Below are 16,337 nucleotides of genomic sequence, written 5' to 3'. Positions count from 1 at the left end.
GTGCAAAACATTTTAAGTGCGGTAGAGGCAATTACGAAGGAGCCAACATATATGACTACATGACATAGATTAGATGTCAAGTTGCAGTGCAACTTGATGCTCATTCTTGTGGCTATCAAGTTTGTTTAAATGTAAGGATGATGCTAACGTCATTGTTTAATCCGGGATTCAATGAGCAAGTAACTCCTAACTAATCTAGGCATACATTATATCGTTTGTAAAAATAAATTTCCAAACTAAGAAGGCCTGGGCATATTTTGCAAAGGGGGATCTTATCATCGTACAAAACACTTGATACAACAATATTGCAATATCAAGGTGCACCCCTACCACCTTCAAGCCCTGCAAGTTTACAACATGCTTCACCAAATAATACAACAAATAATTTTATACATATAGACCCATAGAACCATTCTGTTACATATAAGATGAAAACTTTAATAATTGATACTTACGTTTGTTAATATATGCACAAAATAAAGTATTTTACTATGTGGTTCCGGATTTTGAATTTTGAAGCAGTTTGGCAGATCTAACTCATCTTCATTTTGTAGGCAATCTTGTATTTGCTCTTCAGTATCATTTTTTCTCATTTGCAAGATTGTGATAAGTTCATTATTAAACCAAACATCTATGTCCTACAAAAAAATTTCTCAAAAATCATCTCCTCATGCAGTGCTTTGATTCCTTTGGATGTACCTTCTCCTCATGTAGTACTATAGCAAATTCGGATGACCTTCTCCAGATGTAGTGCTATGATTCCTTCCAAAGTTGAGGCATTTGAATGCTTTCTTCCAACGGGTTTTTAGAACAACTCAAAGACTTGGTGTTTGCACAGACCAAGCCCAAAGGAGAACCCACAATGCCTTTGGGGGTTATGGCTTGGTGTCTTCCTCTCCCCTCAATGTGGAGAGCCTCTATGCAACCGCTGATGCAGAGGAGTATGATACCACTTGCCACACCAACCACACTATTCATTGTACATGTAGTATGCAAGAGTCTTTTTTTAAAGCATTTTTTTCCTCCATATTTATGATCTTTAATGTACACATGGAACTTTTTGGTCTCATAGACCCATTGAGTCTTTAGTGGTTCTGTTGTCCCTTCCGCACATGCAAACGACAAGAAGCCAAACTCAAGCACAACTATGATTTTTTCACTACATGGCACCCTCTTCATTAGAACTAAGCAATTTGATAGCTCTGAAAGATGGGTGTTAACCTCCAATCAAAAGGAAGTATTTGAAAGAACTAGATGGAAAATAATGTCAAGATCCTTGATCAACTACACATTAATACTCCTTGTATTCAGCAAAGTCCAGCAATCATTCGTGACCAGTCCAACCTCTATCTTTGAATTCTACAAAAACTTCCTTCTAAGTGTGTAATCTTAACGAAAGTTCAAGTCTCTTTTAGGAAGGCACGAATCACAGAGAATTGTCATAAGACATCAAAAGGTTGCTTACTAATAACTAGTGGCTTCACCACTACATTGGTCTCAACAATCTTAAATAAATGAGGCAGGCAACACCTTGTTTTAAGGTATACAAGTGCTAGCCCATTTGGTTAGGGTGTTCGGTTTCCCTGCATGAGGTTGCAGGTTCAAACACCCTGATCTGCCAATGCACAGGAGCACCCTGGCATCTAAATAAAAATAATGTGTAACACCAATCAATGATGGTGTTATAGATATATGATTTGGTAGAACAATGTAACAGTACTTAAAACACAAGGATTAATCTAGCAAGTCATCTACTTTGTGCACCTTGAACACCTGTGAAGCAATCTTGCTCGTCCAGCTCCCAGTTTTCTGTAACCAGCCAGAGGATGAAACATACAGGATGATACCCGGCTTGTTAGTGCTTGGAAACTTCATCTTTTGCAGGCTCAGCATTATCTTCTTCTACATTAGCTTTCCCATGCCTGGCAAACGCATCAGGATTTTCCAGCATGCATGCTTGCATTTTTAGAAAAGAATCCACACAATCAGACCCCTGCACAATCCACAAGATTGGAAAGGTAACAGAACCCAAACATCAAAGCTCAGTCTTCAATTTGGCATAATTGACTCTTACTTCCTCAAAACAGCAAGTGAAAAAGGCACCCTCCAAGAGGCCTTCATGAAACACTCGACGTTTTTGTACATGCATAATCCAACAAGAATTAAACCTTCCTATGAAAACCACAAACAATGAAACACTAAAGAAATAAACCGTTAAAGCTCCTCACAATCATGGTTGTACAGAGCTTCAGACGAGTGCAAACCCATGTGGGTTTCTTCAACCCTTTCAATCCCAGGGGAGGCATTCCATACAGGGATTTGGGTCAGGGGTTCAAAGTTTTGATGGGAGCAGGTTTTTAGAGGCTAAATTGAAATCAGCCCCAAAGTTGATCAATTAAACAAAATTTTAGCCCTCAATTCAACATAAATTACAAGAAATCAGCCAAATTCCTGAGACATCGACTCAACTTTTGTGAAATCAATCCAAAGCTGGACTCGCAAGAAATTGATTTCACAAGGGGTGAGTCTTCAGAGGCGTCTTGAGGTCAGGCAAGATGGAAACTCTTTGTGGCTAAAAATTTTCTGCCTGTGCACTAATCTGGTACACGTTTTTTTCATCATGCAGGCTCTCAAGCTCTGCTATGCCCAATGCTTTGAAAGAAAGCTATGTGCAATGCTTTTGGAAGAAAGATGTGTTCCTCGCCTCCTCTATCCCCTTGTTGGGCCACGTTATGGTCCCCAAGGGGGACATTTGAAGACAAAAAGAGCAGTTGCACATGACAGATGACAGAAAGCATGGTCGAAACGGCATAAGGTTAAGTGGCAAAGGAATGTCTTCAGCACATACTTAGGTTGTGGTAGGTCTATAAAGCATCGTAAATCAGAGCACTATATAAGTGAAAATGAGTCACCTTATCTGGAGAATTCTCGATCTTCTTCTTCATCTCACTTGGAATGAGTGGAGCCATGCGCTTGGGATGCTTATGTGCATGGATAACGTGAGAGAATGATTATGAGTGGTGATTGGTGTGATGTTTAGTAGTGTGACTAGTGAAATGAAGTTCATTAGCACGGTTCATTCTTGTATTTATTGGGTAATATGAGTGTTTGAGTGTGTTCCATGATTTCTTGAAGGTGTTTTGTTTGCTTGTTAGGCTGTTTGTGGGAGTGTTTAGATGATGGACAAAGGCAACAATATGGACGAACATTTGTCCCTTCATACACACTGCCGGGGCGGGTTTGTGCCACATGTGAGGGTCACACGTCCCTGGGAGAGGATCAGTCTGAGATCCCCAACACATCTTGTTTGCATCAATCTTTGACCGCATAGCATAGTGGGAAGCCCGCATGGGGTTTTGACACTGGAGAACAGCTATCTCTTGTATTCACCAGATGCTCATTTAGCATGGTTTTGGAGATTAGTGAGCATTGGGTTCTTAGAGAAAGTTTGTTACACTTAAGAGATTTTGGGTTCACATGCACTTGTTGATGGACCTAAACGGTGCTTAAGGTGGATAAGGGGTGAGGATAAGCTTGATTACTAGATGGTGACTAGGCAAGGACACATGGCAATCATCTATGGTACCTACATTTATGTATATCAAAGGGTGCGGGTCTTTTACAATACATCTCACAACGCATTGAGCTTTGTATTTGGCTTTCTCATTTTACAGTGGATACTACTTTCATTTGCATTATGCTTGGAGCTTTTGGACATGAGTTTATTTGCCTTTGAGAAGTGGTTCTTCAAGTGTGTTCATTTCTATTGCCATTGTTCTTTTGATTTGTGTGTGATTATGCGTTTTTGTCCATAGTGAGTAAGAAAGAAAGAGAGAGAGATATATTAACAACTTCAAAAGACCCAGAGAGTCTATGATGAGACCAAAAAGGTACTATTGTGTATCCATGATGAATCTGAACCATGTAAAAGGAAAAAAACTGAACGAAACTAGCTACATAAGCTCCATGTGATGCAACGTGGTGACACTGTGTGGCTATATAGTGATACCATCCTCCTCTAGAATAGAACACAAAGTAGCCATAGCATCTCCCCTCTGTGATGGGAGCTTGCCATGCCGTCAAAGAAGATTCTGAATCTGCAGCTACCGGGTGAGGGAGGAGGCCACCGAGTTCTGGGGCGTCAGTAGTGACCCCCCGTGTACGTGGGGCCAGAGGATCACGTGTCCATGTAGGCCATCTGGACGTGGCTGGACCTATTGTTTGCTCCTGTCCGGCCACTATAGTCAGTGTTGTGACCCAAAGAAATCAGTGATGGAGGTCTGCAAGGCACCTTGCTGACACCACCTCTCAGAGTGTCTCTCGGATGGCTGCCTAAACATGAGCTCTCTATGAAGGCGAAGCTTCAATAAATACATGCCTAAACATCTCTGATCCTCATACTACACGACTTGTGAGAAGGGGCCAAATATATCCCGGAAGAAAGTGAAATCTCCATCGGATCTCATAGCAGGGTGGGCATCAAAACAAATAGTGTTGCTCGTCCTCCTAGAGGGGTTATAATAATACCTAGATATTGTGTACTTTGACATAAGCAATGATGTCAAGAGATGTACCTTGGAATCTATAAAGGTATTGTACTTGTGTGAAGTAAAATCAATCAACACCATTCAGTTGTGTTTATCATTATCTCTCTCGGGCATAGTGTTCCTCTCTCTAGCTCTCTCTCTCTCACTGGCTGCTCCTTAGCCATGACTGCTCATTGCTTCAAGCCTCCATAACGAAGCTCAGCACTAAACCCTGTATAGACTTGGCCCATAAAGATGTACTAGAGTCTGCTACGCAATTTCCCCACCTCCCATGGCCATTCGGGCTCATCTTGGGCCTCACAATGTCAAGACAAGGTGTCCAAGAGTAAAGTCTACCTACTCCATGTGTGGACTATCATAAGATACCGGTCTAGTGTAGCAAATCTAATCCAAGCTGTCTCTAAACCATCTGGCCTCCTAGGCCACCTTCTACTGTGAATATAAGGACACCGAGCACATGAGCTCCTTAACCATGGCTACTCCTCATAATGGGGCCATTACAACTATGAGCTAGCCCGGATGCCTAGGCAATACAATATAAGGGTGGAGCATTGATATCCAACAAGGTGGTCTACTAAATCCATTGAAGATGCCAAGTGGCAGATGGGAGTATTTCCATGATTTTTATAAGACATAGAGAGAACATGACTCTGTATGGGTAGTAGGTTTATCCATTGAAAAAACTAGCTCACTTAATTCCAACCGCAAAAATGGCTCATTAATTCAAACCTGAAAAAATGTGAAGAATCCTGAATTGGCTCGTCTATTCGTAGAGTGTTTATTTAGACTTTACAAGCCATCAGCCCTCTTTGTTAATGACCCGGATAGTAAGTTTGACAGCATCAATCGGTGTGTAGCCTAGTGGCATGGGTTTACAACCGAGAAGGGAGAGCCTAGAGGTCCCGAGTTCAAATCCCTACAAGCTCTTGATGGCATCCGGGCCTTTTGCAAACATAATTGTATCACCTTCAAGCGAGAGACCAAGCCACCTTTGAGTGGAAACTCAAATTGCTACTACAAAAGGATCTACTCAAGGGAAAAAAAAAAGTTCAACATTCATTTTTGGAGGACTTTCTTTCAAAGGTTGGATACAATGTTGCATATTAGCACGCTTGAGCATCCACAGACGGTGGTCAGACCAAGAGGGCCAATCAGATCACTGCGTCACCACGAAACGTTTCACCAAGTATCTTTAAAAGTACTCGATACCCTAGAGAAGGACAAATGCCCTAAGTTGTTCCTAGGTATTTTGATCCATGCACTATAAAACCCACAGGGTCTATGAGACCAAAAAGTAGTACAATGAATCCATGACAATAATGAGTCAAAAACTAAACAGAAACTAGCTACCTATGATTGAACATGTGAGAATGAAAAAGTAATACACGATTGCCATGTGGCTGAAGCCTATGATGTGGTAGGAGTACATGGTAGACAATAAAGAGACGGGGCACTCCACAGTTTGTGGTGGAGGATCTCTGTATTTTTGGAGGATCTCTTGGATCTGAAATTAGCGTGCACATGGCTGCCTCCTGTCGCACCAAGGGCGTCTACTGTGTTGTAGCCTACAAATTGAAGCTACCAAAGGATAAAGTACATCCAATTGTCGAGCCAAGGGCATCGACTGTGTTGTAGCTTACCGAAGGATAAAGTACATCCAATTGTCGAGCCAAGGGCGTCTACTGTGTTTTAGCTTACCAAAGGATAAAGTACATCCAATGGTTCATGTAAGTTGCTTAAGAAGAAAACTTGGTAATCAAGTAGATGATAAAGCCCTTGTTGAGTTTAAAAAGCCTTGTACTCTTCAGCATGAGCCAGGAAAGATTCTTGATATCAGGACCAAACGTACTCGACATACTGAGTAGTTAGAATACCTGGTAAAGTGGAAGGATAGACCCATGGAAGCTCAATATGGGAGAAGATAACCAATTTAAAGAAGAAATTTCATAATGTTATTTCCAAACGTTTCTGAGAGGGAGGAAGTGTTACATGGGATTCCCCTAGGGATAGGTGCATAATTCGGGAGTCTAGAGGAATAAGACAATGCTTGAGGTGTGCATTGATTGAAGGAATATGGTGAAAGGCCAAAAAGAATTTAAACCTTAGAGAAGTATTTGGCCACATGGCAAGCATTGGGCAAAGGGGTATATGCCTAGCATGTGAAAGAAACCACAAATTGTGAAAAATACCTATTAAGGCTTCCCTTGTAGATCTAGGTTTTTCCATGGATTAAACTAATCTAATGTTTTTTTTTCTTTTTCCTTTAAAAAAAAAAATCTGAATTTTTCACTGCCTGCAGGCACCTGCCCATTTTTATCCGCCCGTTGGTGATGCCCACCGAGGAAGCATCATGCGGGGTTTTGAACCTAGACCTCATCCTAGACAAACATATCTACCACTTGAGGTATTACCAGTGACCACATTGGCTAAACTAATCTAATATTAATGATTCATTTGCTGAATTTAGGGTTTATAGGACTGCTTACCTATAAGTAGATGAAGTTTGTTGTTACACTCTTATGTAAGTGAGGCAAGAAGCATCTAATTTAAGACACATGACACCATCTAAAACATCAAAGCAGCATTGGTCTCAAAAAAGACATTGTTTTGGCATATGCACCTTTTCTTCTGCAGTGCTCTTAATGAAGCATACCAAGGCATCTGAGAAGGCCTTTCCACATGGGCCCTCTCGTAGCTCAGCAACACAAGGACAATCCAATGCTCTTTGCGCCTTAAGCTCCAAGTCCTAAAGACAACACCAGGCATTTAGATAAGTCTTAATCTGTCTTCTGTTATCCCAGAAACGTCACAAATAACAAACAGTTCCTATAGCTTGCAGACATATTTTTGTGAATCCCAAAATTCAAAGTTAAAAATTGAAAACATGAAAGAATCTGTGACACTTGGAGTGAGATGCAGCATATGTACTCTTGTTACATCACATCCAGCCTGGGGGGCTATCTAAATGCCATCCTAACACCCTCAATGAGCTCCAAGCAAAGTGCACCCCAGAAACACTAAGCTGGTAGTTGAGCAACTTACCAGCTCCTACTAAGTGTCCACCACTAGATCGTTACTGTTGTCACTGCAAGTCATCCTGCATCTCAATACTGAAGACATCAACACAATCAATGCACATAGAAACGCTGAGATAGCCTTTGATGCACCCTCTAAGATGCTGCCTCTCATTCTGTCTCTCACGCAATGTGCCATAATTCTCCTGCATTCCTGCTGTGCATGACAAAAAGCATTGTAACCCAATGACTTGTACAAGCAACATGCCCACCTCCCACTAGCAGCCACACAAGGTAGGAAATGGGACTACAAACTCTTTATAATGTACACACAAGGAATCCCTTCTATTATGTGTCATATCATGATTCTCAGCTGGCTCCTATCTACTCTGATCTGCAATCGCCACTATAATACAGCTATGTAACTCAGAGGTCGAAGGACGGACTGAGGATTTATTCTCATTCCCCCTCCAAAATTTTGTAGAAACTGCCTCAAATTTCCTGAATAGCACAAGCTGCTCCCCTCAATCCCATGATATCCATCAGCTAAGCCTAAGGTCCTATTCTTTTTTTCTGCTACACCATTATGCCAACGTGTGTAAGGCACTGTACACTGTTTTTTTTTTCTGGGAAAAAGATCCTTCTATTAGTTAACAAAGAGCCAGCCACGAAGGGCTAAATACAACCATGAAGGGCCAAATACAAACTCGCCTCCATGTCCAGGGCGGGGATTGAAGAATCAAAAGGTGGAGAAAGATGCACTTCGCCTCCGGCTGGCCGTTCTTTGAGGAGAAGGCTATCTCATACAAGGGGAGGGAATAACCACACAGGTGGCCTGTAAAGCCAAGTGGGATCGCCACCTCTATCCGTGAGAAAAGGGCCAGGCCACCAGAGCCTCAAGACGGCTTCCCGCCGCTTCCACATGAGGTCAGAGCCACACTGTAACTTCTCCCACTGGCCACGGACGGTATGAATGATGTCGAGCCAAATGCTCTTGATGGACTCCACAAGCGGAGTGTGGGTGCCTTCGATGGCTTCAGTGCATCAAGCTCTCCAGATGTGCCAGGCTGCAATGCTACTACAAACCCCCCATCTTTGGCACGAACCCGGAGTCCAATGATCAGTAGATGGGGCTAGCACTGGTATTGCTGAAATGCGAAGGTGAGAGACCTGAAGGGCTAGCCCCCCACCTTCCTCCTCATAAACCATGACAAACTCAGCCTCGGTGGCCCCAAGCGACACTGCCCCATGAAATGATATGGGTCGACGAGGTCTTGTCCATCATGAAAAAATGCGGAGAATCCATTTCCAAACCTGCTAAGCCTTCGGGCAATCTCGAAGACAATGTTGTTGAGACTCCTAAGGGTGGCCCCACCTCAAACAAGCTGCTGGTTGACCACCAAAGGCCAACCACGCGCCAACCACCGAACTGTTGTGTGCCACCAACCAAAGAAAGAGGGTGATCTTTTGAGGCCGAAAACTGTCCCAGAGCCTCTTCCAAAAATCTGAGAGAAACCGTTGTGAGAGACCCTGTGTGACTGCCAATGTACTGTTGTTGCCAGGGTGCGCTCGACCTCACGCATCTGGATACTACGGCCTAGCCGTGCGGTGTATGCGAAGAACGGGGTACCCAACATCTCCTTCCTGTCAGCAAGATCACGCCAAGTCCAGGTCCCACAAGAGGCGCATGAGGGGCCGACTCTCCCAAATCAAAAAAACGTCAAAGTTGATGGGGAGAAACAGTTAGGGTTTCACTTGTGGGAGACACACACAGAGAAGAACAAGAGAGAGAGAGAGAGAGAGTTGTGGGGATAAGTCAACTCATCATGTATGAGTGTGTGACTCCCCTATCACACATGTATATTGCACTAGTACACATAGTGCACTTAGTACATTAAAAGTACTAAGTGTACTATGTACTATAACTTATGGGCTTGTACACACTATAAGGGTGGGCATAACGCCTTTACCCCAACAACCTCCCACTTAAAGGCAAAGTGCCCTTAAATGAAAGAAAAAGAAAAATCAGCATGTACATGATAATATACAAGGCCATATCAAGGCTGAAACTGGCCTCATCCAATGCCCATCAAGTGTCTGCAATGAGCAAACCGCTCCGGAGGCAAACTCTTCGTCAGCAGATCAGCCGGGTTGTCATCCGTATGAATCTTAACAAGCTGAATTTGCTTGTTCTCTATCACCTCTCTGATGAAGTGATACTTCACATCCACATGCTTTGTCTTTGCATGAAAGACAGGGTTCTTTGCCAACTGGATGGCACTCTGACTGTCACAATGCAACAATGGAATATCCCCTGTATAGCCCAAATCAACCACTAACCGAGATAGCCATAATGCCTCCTTGCAAGCCTCTGTGGCTGCAATATACTCGGCCTCTGTAGTAGATAAGGCAGTGCACTTCTGCATCCTGGATATCCATGACACAGCACCTCCTGTGAATGTAAATACATAACCGGTAGTAGACTTCCGGTTATCTGGATGACCGGCATAATCCGAATCCGTGTAACCATGCACTAATGCATCCTGTTTGCCAAAGCAAATGCACATATCCTGTGTGCCCTTCAGGTATCTCATGACACCTTTCACTGCTTCCCAATGCTTCTTGCCAGGGTTGGCCATGTATCTAGAAACCACTCCCACTGCAAATGCAATGTCCGGCCTAGTAGCAACCATGGCATACATGAGACTGCCACAAGCTGAAGCATACGGAATCTTGGCCATATCAGCCCTGTCTCTATCTGACTGTGGGCTGTCCATAGCACTGAGTTTCACATATGGAGGCAAAGGAGTACTAGCTTTCTTCCCCCCATCCATATTGAACCTCTGCAAGACTTTGCCAATGTATTCCTTCTGAGACAAATACAACACATGCTGATTTCTGTCCCGAAGTATCCGCATACCCAAAATGTGATTTGCATCACCCAAATCCTTCATATCAAAGGTTTGATGCAGCCTCTGCTTCAAGGTATCCATCTCCTTACGAGATTTCCCGGCAATCAACATATCATCAACATACAAGATGAGAATCAATAGACTGCCATCCAAAGCTTTCTTGGTGTACAAGCAGTGATCTATGTCACTTCTCCTGAATTTCTGAGATTTCATGAATGTATCAAATTTATGATACCATTCTCTTGGTACCTGTTTGAGCCCATAAAGACTCTTTTTCAGCTTGCATACAAGCTTCTCCTTTCCACTTACTGCATAACCCTCTGGTTGCTGCATATATATCTCCTCATGGAGATCACCGTGAAGAAAAGCAGTCTTCACATCCATCTGAATCAAGTCCAGATCATCATGCGCAACCAAAGCCAACACAGCTCTAAGTGTGGTCATTTTGACCACTGGAGAGAAGATCTCATCAAAGTCCACACCATATTCCTGCTTGAAGCCCTTAGCCACTAACCTGGCTTTGTATCTTGGCTTTGCATCTGGTGCAACTTTGAGCCTGTAAACCCACTTGCATGGCAAAACCTTCTTGCCTGCAGGCAAATGCACCAACTTCCATGTTTCATTTTTATGCAGAGAATCCATCTCTGACTTCATGGCACGCTCCCATAGAGCTTTGTCTGCCCTCTGTAAAGCCTCCTTATAACATGAGGGCTCCCCACAGTCAGTGAGCATCAAGTAGTCAACCCCTGGAACAAACCTGTCAGGGGCTCTGGAGGGTCTAGTGGACCTCCGTACCCAATGACCATCATTTGCAGGTTGCTGTCCAGCCTGCATATCACCCATTGGTGGCTCCTGTTCCATGCCATAAGGCTGAAATATCATGCCCGGTATCTCCTCCAACTGTGGTATATCCATAGGGATATCTTCTGCCATCTCTGGCTGTCCATTTGGACCATTTTCAGCACCATTTAAGGGCTGGTTTTCCTGCTGTAATGGCTGATTTACAGCCCTTTGTTGTTGTCCATGATGTCCATCATCATCAAAGATGACTCTGCCAGGCTCCTGTTGCTTTGCAGGCTCCTTATACATGCATGTTTCATAAAAAATGACATCATTGCTGCGTATGATCTTTTTATTTATGGGATCCCAAAGTCTATACCCCATTTCACCTCTGTCACCATATCCTAGGAATATGCATTTGTGAGACTTAGGATCAAGTTTGGTGCGCATTTCCCTGCGTATGTGCACGTACGCAACGCAACCAAACACTCTCAAGTGCTTGTATGACGGAGGCTTCCCTGTCCATACTTCTTCTGGCACTTTCCCACCAAGCCTCGTGTTAGGTGACCTGTTTATAAGGTGAACGGCTGTCATAACAGCTTCAGCCCAAAAACCATGAGGTAATGCAGCATGTGACAACATAGAACAGACCTTCTCCTGTATGCTCCTGTTCATCCTCTCTGCTATCCCGTTTTGTGGAGGATCATAAGGAGTAGAGAGCTCCCTCTTGATGCCTTTAGCATCACAAAAGTCCTGAAACTGTTTGGACATGTACTCTCCACCATTGTCGGAACGCAAAGCTTTCAGTGTTTTGCCAGTTTGATTCTCAACAAGAGCAACAAACTTCTCAAACACTGAGAATGTATCACTCTTCAAACGAAGAGGATAGACCCACACCTTGCGTGTGGCATCATCTATAAAAGACACAAAGTATTTTGCCCCTCCCAAAGAAAGCTCAGGCATCTCACATACATCTGTATGCACAAGCTCTAACTGAGCATCTTTCTGTCCAAGAGCTTTCTTGTGGGGGCACTGTAGTTGCCTACCATATATACAATGCTCACAAAACTGAAAACTTGAAAACTTTAGAGAAGGCAAGTAACCAAAACGAGACAATTGCTCCATTCCCTTGACACTCATGTGTCCCAACCGGCTATGCCACATAGAAATTTCCGGCAGCTCGGTTGCATTTACATTAGCATGGTGACAAACACTTGCATGCATAAAGTAAAGAGTGTCCACTTTAGAGCCTCTGGCAACAACCAGTGAGCCCTTACTAATTTTCCACTTTCCACTACCAAATGTGGTAACATAATCAGCATCATCAAGCTGTCCAGTAGAAAGCAGATTCTTCTTGATCTCAGGCACATGCCTGACATCATGGAGCATAAGTTGTGAGCCATCTGAAAATACAAGCCTCACATCACCTCTGCCAAGAATTTTGCATGCATGGTTATCACCCAAATAAACCACTCCTTCATTGCCAGCAGTGTACCTGACAAACAAGTCTCTGCAACCTGTGACATGAAAGGAGGCACCTGAATCAATGATCCATGAGTGCATACCATGACCACCTGTAAGAAGTGAATGGGCATCAAGTGAAGAAGTAAATAGGACCTCATCCTCACTGCCACCTGCATGTGACACATTGATTTCTTCAATCTTGACTCCACTTTTGCCCTTTGGCTTTACATCTTTGGCTTCATCCTTCTCTTTGTCTTTGCCTTTTCCCTTTTCTTTTTGATCATTTTTCCATTTGTAGCATTGCTTTTTAATGTGTCCCTTCTTGCCACAATAATGGCATTCCAAATCCTTTTTGGAGCGAGACTTGCTCCTTCCCCTTTCTTGGCTTTTCCCCCTTTGCTGGGATCTCCCACGTGCATTCATTGCATTGGACTTTCCAACAGAGTTGTTCTTCCTGTTCATCTCTTCTTGAAGAAGAGCACCCTCAACATCTGCATATGACAGCATAGCATTCGAATTGCTAGTGGCTGTCCTAAATGTGTCCCAACTCTCTGGCAAAGTGCATAACAGAAAAGTGGCTTTGAACTCATCCTCCATTGCCAACTTTTGATTAATGACCTGGCTGATGTTGGGTTTTATGCTGTGTATGCACCCAGAGGAGTGCTAGTGATCATCAGTAGGTTACTGGGGCACTTTTTACTTCAGTTAGTGGAGGTTTTTTCCCCCAGTTTAGTTCATTTTCACTTATATGCAGTTTATAAGTGTTTTGGTCCACCCGGCACATTTATGGCCGGACATGTGAACACTTATCCTTTAGGGGTCACTATCATGTGGCTTGTACTTCACTTTTTTCATTCATTGAAGAGTACAGCAGTCGTGTTCACTCCTTCACCTTGGTTTCCACGCCTGTTTGCTTTCTGTAAACCCTAACCCTAACCCTGTTTTGTCTTCAATTGGTATCAGAGCCATTGAAGCTTTGCCTTTGCCCATTGCTGTACACATTTATCTTTATCAACTGCCCGTACATCTGACCCGTACATCATACGTACACTGCCTGCGCTCAGCACTACCCGTACATCATACGTACACTGCCTGCGCCGACTTCAGCAGAGCATTGAAGCTCTGTGTTGCTGCTGACCGTACAACGTGTACCTGAGCGCCACCTGTAGCGCCCGTGTACCTGAGCGCCACCTGTAGCACGCCGCCTACAACCTCAGCGTACTTGTACCAGCCACCAACAGCGCCGACAGTCAACTGTGCACCCATACGCTTGTAAGTGCCGTCTGTCACCTGCCAGCGCCAACAGTACTGCAAGCGCCGCCTGCAGCCCCAGACAGCGCCGAATGTCAGGTTACTCTGCGAATGTCACCTGCGTAGCCATAAGCCTTCAGCGCAGACTGTACCTGCACAGTACTGTGGTCGCCTCAGTATACCTGCTTGCTTACAGAGGACTGGTTTCGTAAAGTACCTGCACAGTACAACAGTCTACGAGTACAACAATCAACTCATATCTCAGCTGGTAAGCATTACAGGTTTTGAGTTTTGGGCATTTTTATTTTTCTCTGTGAAAAATATACAGGCACAACAGGCAGTTTTTCTAGCAAGAAAAATATACAGGTTTTTAGCACAGTTTGGGTGCAGCCAATTTGGGCATTTTTGGGGCATTTTGGCATTGTGTACGCCATTTGCTGCTCTACTCAGTCATTGGTGCATTGAGCTGCACATTCAGAGGATTGAGAGTGCAGGCAGATTTGGGTGAACTGTATTCAGTGGAGTACAGTTGTTATCAGGGTTTTTTTGCTATTGGGTTTTTTGGTAAACAGGTACAACTTTGTGCGTAAAGCATAATGGCAAATCAACAGCAAAGTGATGTATTCACATATTTGTCTAAGGAAGACAAATTGGATGGCACGAACTACTCCTTGTGGAGTTTTATGCTGAAAAATGTGCTTGTGGCAAAAGGTCTTTGGGATTTTGTTAGTGGTGATGAACCACGTCCAGGTCCATTGGCTCCAGAGACTCCTCCTCAAGGGGGTGCTCGTGGACGAGGACAACAGGTACAGGCTCCAGGACAGCCATTGCCTGTTCAGAGAACAAATGCTCAAAAGACATGGGATGCCAGGGATGCACAAGCATTGTCACTCATTGCATTGTCAGTTCAGAGGTCCATTATACCTCATATTCGTTCAGCTGGCTCTTCACAGAATGCATGGGTGACTTTGGAGCAAATGTATGCTGCTCGTAATGAGGCTAGGATCTCATTTTTGAAAAGAGAGCTGGAAAATCAGAAAATGAATGAAGGAGATGATATGTCTAGCCACTTAAACAAGCTGCAGGATTTGAGAGAGCAACTCATCAATGTGGATGAGATTATTCCTGAGACACAGCTTGTGTCCACCATCTTGCACTCTTTGCCAAGATCTTACTTGGCTTTCCATACCTCTTTGAACCTCAGCATGAGGAATGCTGTAGAACCCCTCAAGTATCAGGAACTTGTTGCTCTCTTACTACAAGAGGAGCAAATGAGGAAGAATATGAATATGAACACAAATGCTGAACAAGCATTTACTACAGGTCAAAAGGGGAAAGGGAAATCTCAGCCAAAGAGTGCAAATCAAAATTCAAGTGATGGTGGTTCTTCACAGGATACAAAGAAAGGTGATGGACAGCCCAAGAAGAAGGGAAAATGTCATTACTGTAAGAAGCCAGGTCACTACATCACGGAATGTAGGAAGAGGATTGCCAAAGAGAAGGCAAAGGAAGCTGGGATGTCTGTTAATGATGCTCCTAAAGCTCCTCCAGAGACTGCTTCTTTTGTTGAGGACAGGGATTACTGTTTTTTTACATGCAGCTATGATGCCTCTTGGTCTTCACAGGCACTCAGTTTGACAGAGCATGCATGTACTTGGTATTTTGATAGTGGTGCCTCAAAGCATATCACATCTCGCAGGGATTTGTTTAGTCATGTTGGCCCTGCCCCTGTTGGCAAAACTGTTCAGTGTGCCAACAATGCTTCATATCCAGTGTGTGGCATTGGGGAGATTCAGCTTACAGCCATTGATGGCTCCATTCTCCGCCTTACAGATGCCTTATATGTACCAGGGATAAAGAAGAATTTGTTGTCCATTTCTTCTTTAGCACATTGTGGAATGCAAGTCCACTTTGATGATGATAAATGCATGGTCAGAGACAAAGCAAATGCCTTGACCTTGATGCTTACTGGTACATTATGTCATGGACTTTATGAGTTGGATGCATTTCAGCCCGTGGATCAGTCTGCTTATCATGCATTCACTCTTACTCCAGCTATGGTTGATGCGGAGTTATGGCATGCTCGCATGGGGCATGTAAATTTTGGTAGTCTTATGCTTATGCAGCGACATAATATGTTTACAGATCTACCTCTCATGGAGAAGCCTCCAGATCACATTTGTGAAGGATGTATTTTGGGAAAAATGCACAGGTTTTCCTTCCCACGTGATCAGGCTCTAAGAGCAACTGCAAAGTTGCAACTTATACACAGTGATCTTTGTGGTCCCATGCAGACGAAGTCATTAGGTGGTTGCTTTTATTTTGCAACATTTATTGATGACTTCTCTCGTATATGCTGGGTCTATCCT

The 16,337-nt window shown here is 43.6% G+C and overlaps 1 protein-coding gene across 4 annotated transcripts in view; it reads right to left on the bottom strand.

Annotated features, from left to right (window-relative positions):
- Positions 1-1,392: 1,392 nt before the first annotated feature.
- MIA40 (Cox19-like CHCH family protein) overlaps positions 1,393-16,337 on the bottom strand; it is a 74,375-nt gene continuing 59,430 nt past the window's right edge. For 3 of the 4 annotated variants that reach the window (XM_086777807.1, XM_086777808.1, XM_086777809.1), the window contains 2 exons: positions 7,168-7,293; positions 1,393-1,993 (listed from right to left, as the gene is read on the bottom strand). In XM_086777807.1, coding sequence (XP_086633933.1) covers positions 1,856-1,993; positions 7,168-7,293 — 264 coding nt within the window. In that variant the 3' untranslated portion in view covers positions 1,393-1,855. The remainder of the gene's footprint in view (positions 1,994-7,167; positions 7,294-16,337) is intronic. The other variant, XR_015262546.1, reaches the window with a different exon arrangement.

Source organism: Cibotium barometz, chromosome 38 (assembly GCF_041138505.1).
Source record: "Cibotium barometz isolate CiBa-2024 chromosome 38, ASM4113850v1, whole genome shotgun sequence".
NCBI classification, from domain to species: domain Eukaryota; kingdom Viridiplantae; phylum Streptophyta; class Polypodiopsida; order Cyatheales; family Cibotiaceae; genus Cibotium; species Cibotium barometz.
Note: the sequence above shows the minus strand (reverse complement) of the source record. Positions and strands in the feature narration are given on the sequence as shown.